Genomic DNA, 22,302 nt, shown 5'->3' with positions numbered 1-22,302 from the left:
CTCACAGAAGAGGCAGATTATTGAGATATCATGTAGACACGAAGTCAAAACTTCCGAAGAGATTCATAAATCTTACTGCATATAAAGATACTTCATATCTCTGTGGTTGAAGTGCATACCTCAAGGTGTGTGCAAAATGTTGTTCTTTTCTTATTTTTCTATACATTTGTGTCCATTTCAGGAAGATTGGGTAGAAAACTTTTCTTAAAGGAGGACAACATAAAGCCGATTATATAAAGTGCAGAAGTTTCCTGAGAGTGTAAGTAATCCAGTGCTTCTGCACAATAAAATCTCAGTCACGTGGATATCCATTTACTTATGTGTCTTTGGGACTTATAGTATTTGGTGTGCAGACTGATACTACACACCAGACTACCAGACCAGCTATTAAAATAGTGTAATACCTCTGTTCCAGATGATAAATAATGTGGACCTCAGCTTTCTGAGTGAACTCTGGCCATCTGGTTGCCCTAGCATCTCTGGTAATCCAACATCCAAAAGGATAATATCTGCTGTAATTGGTAGTCCTCATGCCATACTGGTCGTTAAATATTTGAATGTCACTCAGTTGGTGACTCTTGCTCTAATCCCTCTATGTATCTCTTTTGCTAGACTAAGATCTCCATAACGACTCAGCCTGGACTGTATTCATGTGTATAGCCTTCCAATGCCTGGTATATAGAAGGGAATGTTTGTTAAATTGAATTTAATTCTTTTAAATTCTTTAAAAATAAGAGTTGACATCAAAATTCAGGTTTCAATTCTTGTGTTAGCCCAGGTAGTCTAGAAAAAAGAGGCTGAAGCAAGGTTTACACACTAATGCTTTAGTTAGGGGTGCAATTGCAGAACAGCACGGGGGAGGGAAAACACATAAAGATACTGCATTATCCCTTCCCATAGCTTAACAAGAAAATGTGACCAGTCGGCTTGCACAGAGGAAGTGTCCAGGTAGAACACGCAGAACCAGTGTGCCTTAGAACAGTCCCTGAGCAGGGAGGAAGGGCAAGGAATTCTTGTCACGTTATCTCTCACTAATCTTAGTTTCCCTACTGGGCATTAATTCCCACACACTTTTGGATGGTGTCACCAGGCCAGTAAAGGCAGATGCTGGGGATCCAGAGCACCAGGGACCGGGGCTGTCAGCGCAGCTGCAGCTTCCATCACAAGGAGCCTGGTGGACGCCAAGCCCAAGTCCAGCCTTGACCCCTGCCTCAGTCTTGAAAGGAGCTGAGATCAACCAGAGATGTCAAGGAATGAGGCAGTAGCAGCAGAGGCCAAGGGGCTCTGATGTGGCCCCCAATCCCAGGGGCCAAGGGAGCCTGGATTGACACATAAATAAGGACCAGAGCAGTTTCTAAGAGGCTTTTCATTTGAACTTAAACTCGGTCACCTCTACCCCAGCCTAACCCCCACCACCACTGCGTGAGTTGTGGACCTGGTAGATAGGAAGCTTAAAGGGAAACGACTTAGGCTTCAATGTTGTCAGTCTGATAGAAAGAGGAAGATTGTCTACTACCTGAAAAAGAACCTTAAGAAGTTGATTTTTTTTTTAAATTTCCAGTGAATTGGGTCTTTCCAGTATGACTTTCTTATTTTTAAATAAATGCTGAGAAATATCACAACATATGGCCATATATATACACATTTCTGGTATTCTGGTACAGAATATCTTGAATGTATCTTTTTTTAAACAACTTTTAAACAGCTTTATTGAGGTACAATAGACAAACAAAATTGTATATATTTAAAGTATATGAGATGACAATTTGATATACGTATGCATTGCAAAACGGTTACCACAATCCATTACTGCAGATGGTTACATGTCTCTTGGCAAATGTCAGGTGTATGATACAGTGTTACTAGTTCTAGTCACCGTGTGATACATTACATCCTCATGACTAATTCATCTTATAACTGAAAATATGTGCCCTTTGACCAACATCTGCACTTTCCTGCCCCCAATCCCTGGCAACACCATTCTACTCTGTCTCTGTGAGTTCCACATTTTTTTCTTGAAAGTATTTTGAAAGTAAAAGATGAATTATTTGTTTTGGCCAAAATACTTTTTGAATGCAGGTAACTTGTAGTTGACCATGTTTATCTTTTTACTTAAAAATGTAGCATTATTGTGATATCTCTTCTGATGTATAAGCAGGAAACATGTCTGTCTTTTTTTTTTTTTTTTGCGGTACGCGGGCCTCTCACTGTCGTGGCCTCTCCCATCGCGGAGCACAGGCTCCGGACACGCAGGCTCAGCAGCCATGGCTCACAGGCCCAGCCGCTCCGCAGTATGTGGGAACCCGTGTCCCCTGCATCGGCAGGCGGACTCTCAACCACCGCGCCACCAGGGAAGCCCGAAACGTGTCTTTCTTATTGCAGAAAAGGAAAGCATGATTATCAAGTATTTCTTAACATCAGGTATATTCTTTGCTGAGAGCTTTTAGCTTCCAATCAACTCGGCAAAGATTCTACTTTCATCTTCTGTTGTGGATACAGAGTTACCATTCTTCAAGGGTCTACTTGTGTAGATGTAAATGAAAAGTTAAGTGTTCTTCGGCATTTCACTGTAATCAAGTGTTGTTTTGGTCTTCCCTTTGGGAAGGCGATTAACTTAGTTTCAGTTCAAGGTGATAGACTTGCTCAGACAGCTCCAGTGAATGTTTTATTCACTTTACATATGACGTAAGTATTGGCTAGAAGAATGCAGGATACCTAAGGTTATTTTGAATTAGAATTAAATATCGCTTACACCGACATATTTAGAACTTAGTTCTGCTGTGTCTAGTAAAACATCCAACTCCATGTAATGGTTGGTTTTATTGGATTACTTCTCTTAAATTTTTTCTCTTAAGCATCTTCATTTCGAATACTTTAAGCTGCTTTTTGACTAAATTAATAACGAACTCCAGTATCAAATATCCTTCTTGGCTAATAAAACTCAATTGTTTCGGACATTATAGGTCATGAAATTAGTCATTTTAATAAATTGTCTAAAATAAACTTTTCCTACATTTAATTCTGGATTAGTCATTAACTGGGAATTCCTGGTCTCAAATACTGACAAATGAAGATGTATTGTACAGAACTACATAATAAAGGAAGAAGCATACAGTTTTCATATAATTCACATGGAGATATCAAATGCACATCCTGTGACTATTACCTTCTGTGTGTGGTTTCTTAGAGTCACATACATATACTTTAATGTAATTAACCAAATGTAAAATGTGTCTTTCGTGTCAATTCATTCTCCTATTCTGCCTTTCACTTTTCTACACCTTTTACTGTGAAGCCCTCTAGAGAGCAAAGACTGTGTTTAAAGTTCTCTGAATGAGCCCTACACAGCACCATGGGCAAGAAGGAACTTAAGGAGTGCAGTGCTGATGTTGGGATAGATAGTATTAGGCATAACACCAGTCAAATACTAATCCTGTTATTATCCTCTACCCAAACAAGTTTTCCCCCTATTAGATCTTTCACTAAACACCTCCAATTGTACCATACCATGTAAAAAATAATGCTGTTTTGTACTGACTCTTCAAATATGACTGGGGATAAGAATCTTACCATAATACATAAGGGGAAAAAAGTACTTTGTTTCTCACATATGAAAACACATGATTTATGTTTCATTGATTTAAAAAACTTTTAAGTCACCTTAGTCTTCCTCTGAGCTGTGATGAGAAAGGCAACATCTCTAGACTGACAGTTTCTTTAAATTCATTCCACTTTGCTTCACTGTAGTGTTGGGTAAATGTGACAGCAATCAGGAAGAAATGTGCACTTCAGATTCTTTGTCATGTAAGTTAATTAACTGAAAAAATATTTCCCGTCTGCAGTACGTAAAACACTATTCATAATATGCCAACAAACGAAACCAAGCCAAACAAAAAACTTGGGTACCAGGCAGCAATGCAACACCTCTGCTCTGTTCTGTCCATGTCGTAAATATATTTGCACAATGACAAGAGTAATAGAAAATAGGATGGGCTTGAATGACAAAGCTTTTCAAATGGAACATGTTTGTGATGCATCTTAATGACAATAGTCATTTGGAACCACAAGACATTTTAAATATAATACAGAAATTTAGAAAAATTCTATAAAGATAATTGAAAAATAATTCGTTCTATTATGAATTTTTTCCTCTTATATTATTGTACTTGAATCACATAGAAATTCTGTTTAGCCGGAAAATTGACTGTTAAACAGTCTGAAGTGTTATATGTTGGACCTTTGACTCAGTAACTAAATTGAGTTTCAGATTCCTAGAACAAGACCAGTATTTGAGTATGTATTGAATACATTTCTTAGGCTTAAGATTTCTCTAATATTCAAAGACAATCTTGGGAGAGTTCACTATTTTGCAAGATGCCTGTTTCCAATATTATTTCCGCCAGTCTTCTTGCTTGATGACTAAAATCCAGCTTGAAATTTTGGTGCATGGACAATATATAGTAATGACAAGAGAGTCTTGACTTTAACAGTATAAAATTTGGACAAGGTGTTATATTAACTCACCTAAATCATGAGGCAGCTAATAAATATAGCTACATAATATTGTGTAACATAGAGTAATTGTTGGTTTCATATTAATAGCCCTGGTGTTTTCTTATCTGAACAAAATAGACTTTTATAATGTTCTTTAATAGATAAACTGCTGGAAAATGCTCTATTTCAGGATTATTCTATTCCCCTTGGGTTGTCAGACAGAAACTATATGGGGAGAGTTTTCAACAGTAGCAACATATAATGCGTAACTTGTGTTTTCATTTGGTGGCGAATTCTGGGATCAAAGAAAGCAAGAGATGAATGGCCCCGAGGCAGACCTTACGCCTTTTCTGGAACTGCAGTATCTCTGGTCAGGGTTTCGTTTCTCAACCTCCTGAATGAGCACATTGAGTCTGCATGCAACTTGTCCGAGCAAATCCATTGGGTGGTTCTTGTTATTGGGATTTACCATCGACAAAGGTCATGAAGCATCTTTACAGTAAATTCCCTAAAGGATATCTGCTATTTACACCTGGCTGCTCAGAAGCCCGAGTTAGGCCTGCATAAATCAAGCTATCATGGATCTAGATTATGATTGGGAAATAAGGCATGATACCTCAGCTCAATCATGTAATTCCTTCCCGGGTTTTTCTGTAGATATCCTTTTTTCTTTGGCTACAGTGACCTTGTTCCTTTTAAGCTATTGTTTAAAGCTTCAGACATTTCTTGTGCATTGTGAATTAAATTTTAAGGAACTATTTAGCATGTTGTAGAGGATCTATTAAATGTTACAGAAAAATGTGTGGTCAGGAATCTGGCAGCAGGACATAGTGTCATATTAGAACTTTCTGTTTCCTATTCTGGAAAAAAAAAAGGCTCTTAGGGTCAGTACTCCTTGCTTGTCATCACACAAGCAATCTATGGAGGGATATGAAGTCCACCAAAGTCCCTTTTTATTTTATTGTGTCAAAAACAAAGTTTCCTTCTTCTTTTATCATCAGTTCAACGTTTTTTTCCACAATGGAGCAGGATACATTTTAAATGTCAAATTTATCTTCAGATGGATCTTCACAGATTCTGTTTTAAAACTTACTATTCACATACCCAAAATTAGCTCTCATGAAATCAGTTCCAAATTACACATTTGCTTATGTATATACATGCATGTTCTTTTCTCTTTTGTGGTGAAATTAGTGGCATTAGAACTCTGCAGAAGCTCATATCTTTTTAAATGTATTTTATTCAAGTTGTGTTAATTTCTGCTGTACAGCAAAGTGATTCAGCTATACATATACATACCTTCTTCTTCATATTCTTTCTATTATGCTTTATCACAGGATATTGAATATAGTTCAATATTGATATTGAATATAGTTCCTTGTGCTATACAGTAGGACCTTGTTGTTTATCCATTCTATATATAATAGACATAATTTTTTGATGTATTCAAATGAAGTTTTAATTTTTCCCTTTGAGAATGAACTGTTGAATAGTTTTCTCTATCTTATATTCTCTGGTTTGGTGCCAACTTCCTATTTGTCATAAGAGTAGTTTGTAGTTTTTGTCATATCCTCACAAAATGACCTCTCTTTATGACTTTAATTCTAACTTACATTTTTATGGCATTCTTTTTTTTTTTTTTTTTTTTTTTTACTTTTGGCTGCATTGGGTCTTCATTGCTGTGCGCAGGCTTTCTCTACTTGCGGCGAGCGGGGGCTACTCTTCCTTGCAGTGCGTGGGCTTCTCATTGCGGTGGCTTCTCTTGTTGCAGAGCACGGGCTCTAGGTGCGTGGGCTCAGTAGTTGTGGCTTGCGGGCTCTAGAGCACAGGCTCAGTAGTTGTGGTGCACAGGCTTAGTTGCTCCGTGGCATGTGGGATCTTCCCCGACCAGGGCTCAAACCAGCGTCCCCTGCATTGGCAGGCGGATTCTTTACCACTCTGACAGCTGGGAAGTCCCTATGGCATTCTTATACATAATGTATGTGGACAGTATTAAAAGATGGCTCAGCATTGAGTAATGTTTTTGCTTTTCATTGACATATGGAAAATATTTTCTTTATTTTGACAACCTGCATTTCTTCTTCCTATTTCAATATTCATCTGACATTACTGAGTATCTGCTTTGTGCTATGATTTGGTTTTGATCTTAATGATATAAGAGACTTATTTGAAGACACCCTCACCCCTTTCTCAGACTACCCTCAACATAGGGAGGGAGGCAGAGAATGAACAAATAATCATGAAATGCAAAAGACTCTCTGATGGTGGAGTAAATAAACCACCAAGTTCTCATAGATAGGGAAGCAGGTAAGGAACCAGGCAAGATATCGCAGGGTTACTGCTGACGTAGTCTAGTGTAGACTGATGACAAAACTAGGAGAGCTGAGAAGAGACATTGCAGGGAGATGAATACAGAAAAGGAGGCTACAAGGAGGCTTACAAGGATCAGCTTCTCAGAAAAAAAAATTCAAAAGTGATTTATTAAAAGTTAATATACCTTTCACACTTTGAATTTTGGATATCGGTTTATAATCAATTAAACTGTGATATTTAAAACCCAGATATTACTGAATATTTAAGGACAAGTAATTTCTGGGAGTGGCAAAGATTAGTTTGTGGCAAATAATTGTACTGTTAAAAAAAAAATCTTGGTAGTCGATATCTGAATTATTAGTCAGGTCAAGTGTCCAAGATAAAAATAAGACTGAGTATACAATAGCATACTCATCGTATTTTTGACACTGAAATGTAATTCTGATTAGGTCATATGCAATAATTTTAATGTTAAAAATAAATAAATTCTACTGCATTATGGACACTGTATGTTCAATTAACCTCATATATGAAAGGAAATCCACAAAGAGGCTTCCATATGTTTAATATTAAAAAGTTTTGCTTACAAATCTTATACTTACCATGATTATTACTGGTTATTTAAGAACTTAAAGAAATGAAGATGGCAAGTTTAAACAATGAAATATTAGAACCGTATGGCCTTTTTTCTTCATTTTTAAAAAATTATCTGTTTATTTATTTTTGGTTGTTTTGAGTTGCGTCAAGCAGGGGCTCCTCTTCATTGCAGTGTGCCGTCTTCTCTTTGCGTGGCTTCTCTTGTTGTGGAGCATGGGCTGTAGGCTCGTGGGCTTCAATAGCTGTGGCATGTGGGCTCAGTAGTTGTGGCTCCTGGGCTCTAGAGCGCAGGCTCAGTAGTTGTGGCGCACGGGCTTAGTTGCTCCGCGGCATGTGGGATCTTCCCAGACCAGGGCTCGAACCCGTGTCCCCTGCATCGGCAGGCAGACTCTCAACCACTGTGCTACCAGGGAAGCCCCTCTTCATTTATATAAGTATCACAATTGGAGACTAGATAGAAAGGGAAGAAGGAGGTTCATTGTGAGTGAGCGCTAAGTTTAATGATTCTTGGTATATACCTGCAACTAAAAGTCTGTTTTTCTGAATGTACCTTTTTTTTCTTTTTTTTTTTTTTATGGTACGCGGGCCTCTCACTGTTGTGGCCTCTCCCGTTGTGGAGCGCAGGCTCCGGACGCGCAGGCTCAGCGGCCATGGCTCACGGGCCCAGCCGCTCCGCAGCATGTGGGATCTTCCCGGACCAGGGCACGAACCCGTGTCCCCTGCATCGGCAGGCGGACTCTCAACCACTGCGCCACCAGGGAAGCCCTGAATGTACCTTTATAACTTGCAAAAGAAGTTTGAGTGAGCTGCAAAGATATATTTGGAACATAAGGTAAAAATGTAGGCATTTAGGGAACTAGAAGACAACTAACAATATAATTTAATATTTTTTGATGTTTCTAGTATACATTTTACGTACTTAGTGTAACCCTGAGCATTGATAAGGTTCAAACATTAACAAGTGATCAGGGTTACACTAAGTATATAAAATATATACTAGAAACATCAGAAAATATTAAATTATACTGTTAGTTGTCTTCTAGTTCCCTAATTGCCCATGTAAAGAGAGAAACATGAAGCTCTTTTCAAAGAGTTACATTGTCAAAAAGATAAACTCTCTCTTTGATTATAAAAATTGAATAGAAATTTCAGCTGGTAATGTAGGAAAGGGAAGGAATAGAGATCCACAGTCCCACAGCGTGGACAAAACAAGGAAACTGTTTATGAAATTTTTACTACATTTACATAAATGATAAAAGTCCCCAAAATAAACCTAGAAATCCAGGCATCCCTGTATTTATATTCTCATATATTTTCATATGTTAGCCATGCAGAATTTCATTGACATTAAATGACATATTTTGGTTTTAAGGGAGACAATGTTTAAAATATTTGATGTGAAATGTTCAGTACCAGCTACTTGTTACAAATGCATCTGCCTTTCAGAAACTTCCCTTGAGTAATGCGTGACACAATCATCTTGAAAGCAGCTCAAAGACCAAGAGAATTAGAAAAGAAACCAGTATTCCTGGAAGCTATATTTTCAGGCCCAATGAGGATGGTAAAAACTGTATATTTGAAAATTTTAAGCAAAACACCTAGACATTTCAATGACTTTCATGATGTGAAATATAAATCTCTGGGATATATTACAAAGTTATTACAGTCAGAAAAAATTCACATGGCAATGTTTTTTCTTAATAAATATATACTTAAAATATATTAAGTCTATTATATTAATATAATATATTATATATATTATAATATATAATATAATATATATAATAAAATATATTAATAGTATTAAGTCAATGGTTTGCTAAATTTTTATGATAAAAAGATAAAAAAATGTTTTCACACTGGAAAACTTTGGAAACCCATATTTTATTCAAACACCTTTAAATGTCTTCATAAAGCTACTCAAGAAACCCAAAGTTCCTTTTTTGTTGTTTTGTTTTTCATTCTTATACGATCTCACTTTCATGCTCTTGGTAAATAGAATTTTTGAGGAAGTGGACATGTCTGATGCACACAGCGAAATGTATCCTTCAAAGGCCTTGCACTCAATTTTATGAATTTCACTCTTTCACTAAATTCTCTCATTTCTAGAGAGATGAGGCTGGAAGTTAGCCTATTTTCAACCCAGTGGTGATTATTTTGTTTGGAAATTTGGGTAAAATCAATGTGGTCACTTTTGAATCCCAAACAAGTAGTACATACTCTTCTGCCATTCTCTTGTAGTTATTTATTTATTTCTCCTAAGAAGGTAAAAATAACTCCCTTCAAAATTTCTAACTTCAAAAATTAGTTTGTGGCAAATAATTGTACTATTAAAAGAAAATCTTGGTAGTCGATATCTGAATTATTAGTCAGGTCAAGTGTCCAAGATAAAAATAAGACTGAGTATACAATAGCATACTCATCGTATTTTTGACACTGAAATGTAATTCTGATTAGGTCATATGCAATAATTTTAATGTTAAAAATAAATAAATTCTACTGCATTATGGACACTGTATGTTCAATTAACCTCATATATGAAAGGAAATCCACAAAGAGGCTTCCATATGTTTAATATTAAAAATTTTTGCTTACAAATCTTATACTTACCATGATTATTACTGGTTATTTAAGAACTTAAAGAAATGAAGATGCAAGTTTAAACAATGAAATATTAGAACCATATGGCCTTTTTTCTTCATTTTTAAATATTTATTTACTTGTTTGTTTATTTTTGGTTGCTTCATTGCTGCACACGGGCTTTCTCGAGTTGCGTCGAGCAGGGGCTCCTCTTCACCGCGGTGTGCTCTCTTCTCATTGCAGTGGCTTCTCTTGTCGCTGGGCACAGGCTCTTCCCCTGTTTATCTGTAACCTTCCACTCCAACACTGAGAAACCTCGCCCTCCTTACTTGCCAACAACTTATTTAGCTGTTCAATCCCAGCATACCTGTCAAGCTGTGTCAGAGTTGTCAACCCGTACTTCCGTGGGGAAATATTATATGAACTAGAGCACAGTGCTGATGTACAATATTTTTTTGCTTTAATCTAATAGATTCCACTATTTCTAAAGTACTTAGGTCAGCACATTTTCCCTCATGCTTTTCGGTGAGGTCCTTTCGTACATTTGTCACGTATTTAGACTGTATTTTTCACATTCCATCTTGGGATCTCCCAACCTTTTAAATGACATGTTTTAATTTGCATCCATTTTCAGGTTTACACTTCGTGCTGTGAAATTCTATAGACTGTCACAATCCCACAATCTATTACCGTGTCATACAGAATAGTTTCACTGCCCTATCACTGATTATTTTACTGTTCCTATAGTTTTGTCTTTTCCAGAATGTCATATAACTGGAATCACACATAAAGTAGCCCTTTTCAGACTGGCTTCTTTAAACATGGCAATATGCTTTTAAGATTCATTTATGAATCTTTTTATGGCTTAATAGCTCATTTCTTTTTATTTCTGAATAATGTACCATTATATGAATGTACCACAATTTGTTTATCTATTCACTGACTGAAGGATATATTAGTTGCTTCCAGCTTTTAGCAATGATGAATGAAGCTACTAGAAAAACTTATGTATAGGTTTTTGTGGAAACATAAATTCTCAGATCAGTTGGATAAATAGCTACAAGTGCAATTGTTTGATTGTATGGTAATATTTAGTTTTGTAAGAAAGTAGCAAAGTGGCTGCACCATTTTGCATTCCCACCAGCAATGAATGAGAGTTGCTGTTGCTTTGCATCCTTGGCCAGCATTTGGTGTTATCAGTTGGGTTCAAAGCCATCCTAATAGATATGTAGTGGTATCTCATTGTTTTAATTTGCATTTCTCTAATGCATATGATGGTGAGCATGTTTCATATGCTTATCTGCCATCTGTACACCCTCTTGGTGAGGTGTCTGTTCAGATAATTTGGCCATTTTTTACTGGGTTGTTTGTTTTCTTATTAATTTTTAAGAGCTCTTTGTATATTTTGGATACAAGTCCTTTATCTGATAAGCAGTTTTCAAATATTTTTTCCAAGTTTATGACTTGAGTTTTCATTCTCTTAAGTCTTTCAGAGAATAGAAGTTTATAATTTTAATAAATTCTAACATCAGTTTTTCTTTCATGGATCATGATTTTAGTGTTTTATCTAACACTTCATTGCTGAAGCCAAAGTCATTCACATTTTCACCTTTGTTTTCTTCTAGAAGTTTTATAGTTTTTATTTAAACTAGGTCTATGATCCACTTTGAATTATTTTTTGTGAAATGTGTAAGGTTCTGTGCCTAGATTTGATTTTTTTCATGTGGATGTCCAGTTCTTCCAGAACCATTCATTGAAAAAACTATTTTTTTCTCCATTGCGTTGCCTTTGCTCTTTTTCATAGATGAATTAATAATAACTATGAGTTTGTTTGAGTGTTTTTGGACTCTCTATTCTGTTCCATTGTTTTATATGTTCATTCTTTTGCCAATATCACTCTGACCTGATTACTGTAACTTTATGTTAAGTTTTGAAGCTGGGTAGTGTGAATCCTTCAGCTTTGTTCTTCTTCACTATTGCCTTGGCTATTTTAGGTGTTTTGCGTCTCCATATAATCTTCAGAATAAGTTTGTCAATATCTACAAAACAGCTTATTGGAATTTTGATTGGGATTGTGCTATAGCTCAAGTTAGGAAGAATTGACATCTTAACAATATTGAGTCCTCCCGTCCATGAACACAGAATTTATTGGCATTTATTTAGATGTTCTCTGATTTTTACAATCAAGATATTGTAGTTTTCCACAAAGATTCTTTAAGTATTATGTTAGATTTATACCTAAATATTTCTTTTGGTGCTATTGAAAATGGTATTGATTTTCACAAATTCCAGTTGTCCACTGACAGTATATAGGCCTTCAGGTATATAGGAAAGCAGTTGACTTTTATATATCAACCTTGTATCCTGCAAATATTTCTTCTGCTTCTTTGTTATCTTTATTTCTTCTTCTGGTATTCCAGTTATGCATATGTTACATCTTTTGAAATAATCCCACAGTTCTTGGATGTCCTGGTCTTTTTTTTTTTTTTTTTTTTTCCCATTCTTCATGCTCTTTGCATTTCTCTTGGGAAGTTTCTGCTGTTGTGTCGTCAAGCTCATTGATAACTTCTCTTGGCCATTTCCAGTCTATTGATGAGCCTGTCGAACACATTCTTCATTTCTATTACAGTGTTTCGATTTCTATCATTTCCCTTTTTTTCTTTCTTGGAGTTTCCATCTTTCTGCTTACCCCACCCACCTGTCCTTGTCTGTTGTCTACTGTTTCCATTACAACCCTTAATACATTAATTATAGATATTTAAATTTCCCTATCTGATAATTCCAGTATCTTTCATATCTGAATCTGGTTCTGATGCTTTTTTATGTCTTTTCAGACTTTTTTCTTGCTTTTTAGTATGTTTTCTAATTTTTTTTTTGTTGAAAGTCACATATGTTGTATTAAGTAATAGAAACTGAAGTAAACACCCTTTGCGTTTCTATTTTCCTGGCTAGAAATAGGGTGTATTTAATGTTTGCTGTCACTACCAGATGCTTCAGATCCTTCTAGCATCCTGTGTTTGTCTGTTGGCTTTGAGCCTTCCCTACGTGCTCCTCCTCCAAGAGGGTTAGTATCTTGCAGTGCTTTCAGTTATAATCTGCTAGTATTATTCTGAAGCCCTTTTGGTATGGTGGGAAAGTAGAGTAGAAGGAAAGTATTCTACAATGGTATGATTAAATCTCCAAGTCTTAGTGGGCCTGTGTTTCTGGGCTATGGCCTTCACAGGTGTTTCTTAGCTTCCCTCCCCACCTTAGATGAGGCAGGAAGCCTAGAAATACCTGGAGAGGGAACAGTGCCCTTCACTCAGGTAGGTTAATTTGACTCTGTTAAGATATTTTCCCTGAAGAATAGGTCTTTGTTTTTTATGTTTTGTTTGCGGTACGCGGGCCTCTCACTGTTGAGGCCTCTCCCGTTGCGGAGCGCAGGCTCTGGACACGCAGGCTCAGCGGCCATGGCTCACGGGCCCAGCCACTCCGCAGCATGTGGGATCCTCCCGGACCGGGGCACGAACCCACGTCCCCTGAATCGGCAGGTGGACTCTCAACCACTGTGCCACCAGGGAAGCCCAGAATAGGTCTTTGTATAGGAGTGTTCTAGGGCATTTCATGATGGTTACTCTTCCCTTCTCCCTAGTAGTGCCACAGTGGCACCTTTCTCAGCTGTTCATCGTGAGATCGAGGTAAGCTTCCTGGTGGTGAGACCCAGGAAACTCTGGGGCCTCCACTAAGAATGCAGCCTCCAGGAAGTTCTTCTTCTTAAGCTAGGCCATATTGTGCCTCCAATAATACATCAAAATTACTGTGTGCTAACACCAGTTTATGGTTCTAGCAGTTTCTCTGCATGTATTCTGAAATTGGCCATGCACCTCTGTAGGCATCTGTCTCTCCATATTTGGGGGTAGTAGTTTTTTATTACAACTTCATTCTCTGATGGTTCCAAGAAATATCATTAATTTTCAGTTTGTTCAGGTTTATCTTTTTGTAAGGATGGGAGTGATGATTTCTACACTCTTTACATGTCAGTGTTGAAACTAGAAGTCCCTCACACTTCACTTTTGATGTCTCGAAGATTGGCCCAACCTATGTGCTAAGGGTTGAGTGACTACCACCCTCTCATAAAGAGGCTTCTTAGCCGTCACTAAAGTGTGGAAATGTGTGTGTGGCCTTCCCTTCATCTGCGTCTGTATTAAGACTGGAGTAGTCCCTGCTATTATAGTTTTCCCAAGGTTGCTGACCTGGAAGCTGCCCCTTCCTCCTTTTCTAATGACCTCAGTGTTACGGCTCATACTGCTACCAAGACTGTCTCTTCAAAACCCTTCTCTCTGCACTGCCCCAACAGAGGGCGGATAGGAGCCGCCTACCTTTTTTGTGCCATTTCTTCATTCACAAGGCTAGAGTAACTTATAAGACTTCACAGAAAGATGGCTGCTTCTAAAAGGGATTGCAAGGTAGAGGGAGAGTTTTTAAATATATCTTTCCTATAGTCCAAGCAAAAAAGCATTTAAGAATTTAAACCTTTTCTATGAGTCACGTTATGGTTGTTCCCATTTCTAAACTTTACTCAAAAGGGGAGAGCTCTTCTTTATTTTCTCCTTTATTTTATTACAGCAGTTATTTATTGGGTTCTATATCAGTTAGTGTTCCACATCTTAGAAGGCAGCTATGAACCTCTCTGTCCATTTGAGAAACCTCACACCCTTCTCATAGAAATCAGAAGGCCCTCAGTACATACTTCCATTTCATAGCAGTAAATTTAATAGTTACCTAGTGTAAAGACCATCTGGTCTGAAGACTTCCCAGCAGGCAGTTCTTGATGGTTGTTAGGACTCCATGTCTTCAAGGACAGCTCACAGTTGTGTGTGAGCGCTTCAAAACAGCCACGCAGGCATCCAGCGTAGCAGTTGGTGTGACTTTTAGGCATGTATGTTATAGTCTTCTGAGGGTCTAGGGAGTACTCTTGGAACACACACACACACACACACACACACATACACGCACCTTTTCAAAAAGCAAACATTAATTCTCAGAGATATTGCAGCCTACTGAGGAAGGGAAGCATGTTCTTAACTGTCCCTTATTTGCACGTTGTTTCTTTCATAATGGAGATCGATCTTCAAGTTTATTCTGGTGGGGTGAGGAAAGTGTTCCATTGTTGAGACATATTTCTTAAGGACATTTAGCTAAGGAAATAGATAGTCAAATCTCTAAAATTTTTGTTTGAAACATCCTTTCAAATTCTTAGACAAGGACTATCCTCAAGTTACCAGTTTGAGGATGGTGGTGTACATGAGGAGGTGGGGGAGACTTTCTCAGTTACATGTATGTGGTGAAGAGGGAAGGACTTGACCAGGCCCTTAACTATACTCTACTGGATGTGGCGGGGAGCGGGCGATGTTTTAGGAAGGAGAGAGTTGAGAAGGTAGACAGACAAAGTAGAGGCGGGCAACTGCGTTTTTTTTTTCTGTGAGAAGAAAATGTTCTTTTTTTTTCTTAACATTTTTATTGGAGTATAATTGCTTTACAACGGTGTGTTAGTTGCTGCTGTATAACAAAGTGAACCAGCTATACATATACATATACATATACATATATCCCCATATCCCCTCCCTCTGCGTCTCCCTCCCACCCTCCTTATCCCATCCAAAGCACCGAGCTGATCACCCCGTGCCATGCAGCTGCTTCCCACTAGCTGAATTACATTGGTTTTGGGGTACAGTAAGGTAATTTTAATAAGCTCACCTAGAGAGATCGGCTGGACTTTCTTTCCGCCAGGCAGCATAGCTGCAGAAGCGCCACTCACGTGGTGCTTAAGTGGAGCGCACCCCTTGGAGCGCAGTGCCATTTACACGGATTACAATGGGAAGGAGGCCCCCTAGCGTTGTGTAGCAAAGCTGGTTGTGGCAGCCTTTGGAGTAGTAAGAATTTTAATTTTCATGTAAGTTATTTGTAATTGTATTTTCTTTGGAGAGTTGTCCAAAATCAATGGTCTCCTTCAGCTGATACTAAGTCAAACATCTGTTCTCAAGGTCTTCATAGTACTCATTGCACTGCTGTCAGAAGTTGATTGACTTGTCAGTTTCCCCCCTACCTGTAACTCCAGATCACTTTAATCCCTTTACCAATGGTTCCAGGCACACTGTCTGGCACAAAGGAAGGGTTTGCTAAATGTTTCTGAATTAAAAGTAACCATTCTCTATGACATACACCCAATTGCCCTGCATTTTTTTCTTCCTAATTTTAATTTGTTGTCAATTTAGTTCACAGAGAATGCACTGTGTTTCTATTTATTAAATTAAATATCTCCTAGGGGTAGCATATTAAAAATTAAGCTTAGTTAAATCTCAGTGTCCTGTGATCATTATATAAGCTGCTCATTGCTGCATCTCATATTAGCTTCGTTCAATGGTTAGATGGTAATTGACATGAATACTTAATGACCACGTTTCCATTCTGATATATTACTAAGTGCATTAGGGTTAATTGTAAATGCTTATAATTTGCCCACCCTTCTGACTGACAGCATATTCTTACACCTCAGAATGTGATGAGCACTCCAGACCTGTGTAGGAGGAATACTGGTCTTCAGCGGCTCAGCAGTCACCATTATTAACCCTTCAGTTGTCTCAAATCTATAACCTAAACTGTTTCTGGAATTTCTACTTTGTCATCCATGTTGCCCAAAAGATCGCTGTGAAGTGTAACCTAAAGTCGGAGTGTTTTGTGATAATAGAGAAGAAGATATTATCTTTAGCAACTGTCACAGTCTCTTCCCCACAGAATTTACAGGATGGTGCAGTGAAGCTCTCCTTTCTTCCCTGTCTCCCTCTCTTTCAACTCACCTACACCTGTGCTGCTTCCTTGGAGGCCACTGAAACATTGGTTTCTTTCAGATATGATGCTTCAACTCAAAAGTAGCTAGTAAAGTGGGTGGATGCATATTATACTGAGCACATCATTAGACAAAGCTTTTCTCTTATAAGATGATGTGAATGTCCAGATGTAGTCATGTAAACATCAGAGGTCTTTATTATAATCTCACACATTCTTCATTCATATGATAAAAGGTGAAGTGATGCTGTCTAGTTAGATTGCTCTGGTCATTTCACACATTTAACTTTCTTTGTGAATATTCCTATGAATATGTCCAAGTTCAAAGAGAAGCTTTCCAGTCTTCCAGGCCGTAGCCATGCATCATGTTTCTTTTCTGTTTTCCCACAACAGACAGGACAGTGTCCATGGTAAATATTCGATGATGATTATTAACACATTATTTAGGGAAAAGGAGTATGTATTTTAACTGGTTGAATTATTTAACCTACTTAATCATCCTAGAATTAAGATAATGTCTGTTACATGCAAAAAAAAAAAAAAACCTAAAACGCAGCTGACGTTTTATTATACTACATCAGCAGGTGTCGTCCAAAGTTTAATAGCCCTGTCATGATGACTTGTTCAACAAAACAGTTCAGGAAGATGGTTTGCACAAGCAAACTTCAGGGGGGACGTCTAAGATCAAAAGGGGCAGACAGTCACCTTGAAGTTGAGCATATAAGTTCACAAATTCAAAATTTAGGGAGTCAGGAAGATCCTAGTTATGCTGGGATTTTAAAATTCTAGAGAATATTGCACTGAATCTGACTCAAATCAAAAATGAAAGTAATCTTCCTCTTATGGCTTTTCCATGCCTACTTCAGTACCTACAGTATAGTAGAGGCTCAAGAAATACTTAAGGATTAATGTTGACTGAATAAGGAGGAATATAGCTATGACCACCACCATCACAAGAGAAGGCTACAAATGAAATTCAACTGCTTTATTTAATCTCAGAAACTGAATAGGAAATAAGAAGTCGACTGCTTTTAAAAACATATCCCAGAATGGGTACTGATGATATAATTTTTGTGGGCTACTTTATTATGCTTTTTATTCATGCATGAATTCAACATTTTATTATAAGCACTAAAGTGATATATTTAATTATGGAGTTAAATTTTTTTTTAATTGCCAAATGACTTACAAGTAGGACATTTGTTTGTACTTGATTAAACTGTTTTGGTCGTTATGTATCATTTCACTCCCTGCTTTTGAATAAAGATACTCATTTACATTTACTGTTAGTACACTTCAAGAAATGTAGTTAAATACTGATGACTAACCAAGATACTGTGTACCAGGAATGTGGAAATATTTACTTTCTGTGGAATGCAAATTAGTTGGAGATGCAGATTTTGCATTACACAGATCAGAGTTTTCAAATAAAATCTCAAGCAATGTGTTTGAAAGGGCAAGCATTAATAATTTGTTGCTCATTCACACAATTGTTTTGAAGCTCCCCTCCCCATTTTCCTGCACCTCAGATGAATGATTCACTCATATAAGATTGCCAGTCTTATTTAAAAGGCCATTCCATTGAGTATCTTAGACTTAATTTTTATGAAAGTTTTTTAGAAATAATTTCCTATTTACATTGTTAAGATCCATTTCACTTGAGTATTTTGTCATTTACAGTAATAACTCATCAATCCGTTAATGCAACCTTTCTTAATGTTACTTTTATTAGTCCTATGAAATGTGCTATTTTGAACCTCTGAAATGTTATAAACCACCAGATTGCTAATTGCTTTGGATACTGTGAAAAATAATTACTCCACATTATTTTTTATATTTAATTGACAGTGTAATGCATTTAACTAAAGATCTGCAATGAACTATTTCTAATTACTGAGGGTGGTGGAGTGGAAAAACTAGGATGTGAAACTTTACAAGGAAACAATGTTTTCTTCATTACATTAAAAGTTATTGTTGATATAACTTTTTCAGAGACAAACAAAAAAATTCCTTAAATGGGAAGTTCTGGAAAGCTAGAAAGAGTTGTGGAATATTTTTATTCATGATATAGTAAGGATATTTTTTAAATTATTATTTTAATAGATTGGTGATGGGTGTCATATACTAATTTTACCATGCTTGCCCTAAAATTTCTCCTTCTTTAGTTGGCAGAATTTTATGAGAGAGATAATCATGCCACTGCCAGAATGAGTAATGTTCATCACTGGCCTGCGTTCAATTCATTCTGCATCTGTAGGACATTCAGCTGAAAAGCTATGCCAAATTTTAGATATTGAAATATGTAGATATATCAGGAACTGAGTCTGTTCTTAGCTCTCAAGGTAAGAACTTCTTGTTAGAAACCGATCTTTGAAAATAACTTAGAACCTGATGCAAGGAATTCCCACCATCTAAAAGTGTCACGAATTGAGGTGTAAAACGTTAGGCTCTTTGAGTAGACGTGTACTGTTTTCATTGCCTGTGGTTCTGAGGTTTTTAATGGTCAGCGTATTCTTCTTTTCCTCCCTATAACACCTGGCTAAAATGAAGTGCCTCCACTGGTATTACATTAAATTGCTTATTTCATTTCAATGATGTACATTTTCTAAAAACAGACATCTAAAACAAGTGACCTGTTTCAGGGAATGTAAATTATTTTCAGAATTTCAGAAATTGAAAAGGGATAAGAGGAAGGAGAAAATGCTGGGCTGGTGTGAAGCGATAGCGCGTAACCCTCGCAGGATCCCTAACAACACGCGGACCCCCGAGGGCCCAGAGGAATGGGCAGACGCCTCGCAAACCTCCACACTGGTGAGTGCAGCCGTGGTACCTCCAATGGCTTGTATGAATGGATGCGGAGGGAATGGGGAGGGGGCCGGGGAGGGCTTCCTCAATAGTTCTCTGCTTTGCAATGTATTATATTGCTCATATAGACGTCGCTTAATCAACGGGTAGTAATAAAAACATCTTAATTTCATAGAATCTAGAGTTTAATTCAGATTAACAATTTTTTTTTTCTTTTTGTTTCTTTGGACATCGCCCGTCCGTTATGTCAGGGACCTTACAGAGATATTTAAAGTTTATACCTTGCATTCTACACTTCGGTAATGGAATCATTGGAGGAAAACGAGTACCGTTATCCAAAAATAATGAAAAATCAGAATCCTACCTTCTGTATTTTCCTATATTGAATCCTTTTTAAAGGCATTTTTAGAATATGTAGGATTCAAAAAATTATAATTTTGATATAAAATCGTAAATTGCTAAAATGATTTGAAGACCAGATCAATAATACACTCTTTCTTGTTTTGTTTTCTGCGTTAAGTTTACACGTTTGACTTTAGCTAGCTTTTATTTCCCAGTGATTAGGAAAAGAGAACTCATTAGCAAAAGGAGTTTTATAAGTTCTTTGTTTAGGTTTTGGCTGCAACATACTTCATTTTGATTTAAGGGAGGAAAATTCCATTCAATCTCTAAGTTTTAAATTGACATGTTAGTTGTATTTTAATTGCTATTTTACCGTTTTATAAGAACACGTACTTTCATTAGCCTGATTTATTAGTTGATGAACATATAATTAAATATAAGCAAAGGTTTTAGGTTTATTTTTTTACTTTTGAGTTATTTGATAATTTCTATCATTTTACATAAAAACAATGGTCCTGAGCAAACATTATAGAGTGAATTTCAAGAACCATGGAAAGGAATAGGCTTTCAATTGATAAAACATAGAAATGGGAATTCTGTTTAATTCCATCATCTTAGACTGTAGGGAGAGGGCTGAGGGTATGAAGAAAGTATGCAATGTGATTGGACAAAGTTCTAGGGAATAGATTCTTTGAAATTATTATCTGCAGTGTTTCATCTCAGTCATATGCTCTTTTGTAGATTACCGTTTTCAATAAAACTGCTTGGCATGAGTTAACACCATTTAAATACACATGTTGCACAATATTTATACATAAAGCTGGATTTTGTAGGTACCATGCAATAACTAAAATTTTTTAAATAAAAATATTACTTCTGTGATCTCATTAGAGTGGCTTTAGTGCTTAATTACTATTTCATAGAACCATAGATCAAAACCATTAAAAAAAATCTTGAGCCAACATTTGGCCTGACTTTCTCTTATAATTTTGGGTAACCTAATATTAGCTTCATTTTACAAATGTGTAGTAGCCCAGAGAAATTAAGTGACTTTCCCAGTGTCACTTAGCTAGTAAATGTCACTTCTAGGATTACTAGAAGCCTGGCTTCTGAAGGTAAGGCATGCTGTATTAGGGCAATAGTCTTCAGTCACTGTAACCTAACCCCCAAATCTCAGAAAAATAAAATATTTCTTATGTCATAGCTCATGTGTCTGGGCAGCTCTCCTTAGAGGTTCACTGTCAAAGGTTCACTGATTATTCAAAGACTCCATCCCTCTTCTTATGCTGCCTTCTTAAGTACATGGCCTCTTAGGTCACTGAGGAAAGGAAAAGGCTATGCTGTCCATTGTGCGTGAGCTATTATGGAGCAACCTGAAGTGTGTAGACATCCTTCCATTTGCCACAACCTAGTCTCATAGCCCCATCTGAACTGCAAGGGAGGCCGGTGAATATCAGGAAGCTATGTGGGCAGGAAAAGCAGATAAGGACATCTCTGCCAAAGTCCACTCTTGTGGTCACCAAACATTCATGTCACGTTTCCACTCTTTCATTAAGAAGGGCTATTATTTTCCAAGAGAGATAACTAAACATTCTTTCAGTCACTGGATTCAGTTCAAATTCATGGTCTCTGGTTATTCATTGTCCTCATCTAATGATGATGATGGTCAATCACCTATAAATAAACGATTTATATTTTGCAACCAGCTCCCAACATACATATATACCCAATATGAAGGAGAGGAGTAGGAAAAGGGAAACCACAATAAACACTCATATTTGGACAGAGAAAGAACTAAATATACATGGAAGCCAGTGGTGTATTCCTGCTGGACAGACATTGTCAAGTCTCCCTGACAGGATCCTTGAATTGGCTTTGACCCTGCTCCCTGGGAGATCTCCCTTGTCCCTGCTTTCCTCTAGCCTCTGGATACACCCTCTGGGAAGTTCTTCCTTTTCTATTATTCTCCTTGTCCACATTCAAAGTGCCTAATGAAACTTGTATAGCCTTAAAATATTTTATTTTCCTGTTTGGGGAAAATTATGGAACCAAGAGTTGTTTTAAGTCTTAGGAATTTCAAGGCTCATACTGCTGGAATCACGGTATTTCAGTACGACCATCCTCTGCAATCTGCTAGGGCTCTGATCTCTTTGCTTTCCGGTAGTCCGTGTGCCTAGCAGAGTTCTATTTTGGTTGCCCTTGCTTTCCAGTTCTCAATGTCTCTATCTCAGCATGATCGTATCTTGAAGAACAGGCAGGAGGACCACATCCTTAACCTCTTTGTCCAGAGATGCTTTGTTCAACTGAGAGGGTCCACTCGGTGTCAGCTCTGAAAATCATATTAGC

The 22,302-nt window shown here is 37.2% G+C and overlaps 1 protein-coding gene across 3 annotated transcripts in view; it reads left to right on the top strand.

The window, feature by feature from the left end:
* The window catches only part of MARCHF1 (membrane associated ring-CH-type finger 1), an 835,479-nt gene that overhangs the window by 493,011 nt on the left and 320,166 nt on the right, over positions 1-22,302 (top strand). For all 3 annotated transcript variants that reach the window (XM_049709031.1, XM_049709032.1, XM_049709030.1), the window contains one exon: positions 19,472-19,620. In XM_049709031.1, the coding sequence (XP_049564988.1) occupies positions 19,510-19,620 (111 nt within the window). In that variant the 5' untranslated portion in view covers positions 19,472-19,509. The remainder of the gene's footprint in view (positions 1-19,471; positions 19,621-22,302) is intronic.

The sequence above is a fragment of the Orcinus orca genome, chromosome 4 (genome assembly GCF_937001465.1).
Source record: "Orcinus orca chromosome 4, mOrcOrc1.1, whole genome shotgun sequence".
NCBI lineage: Eukaryota > Metazoa > Chordata > Mammalia > Artiodactyla > Delphinidae > Orcinus > Orcinus orca.
The sequence above is the reverse complement of the archived record's forward strand: the minus strand, read 5'-3'. Positions and strand labels throughout refer to the sequence as shown.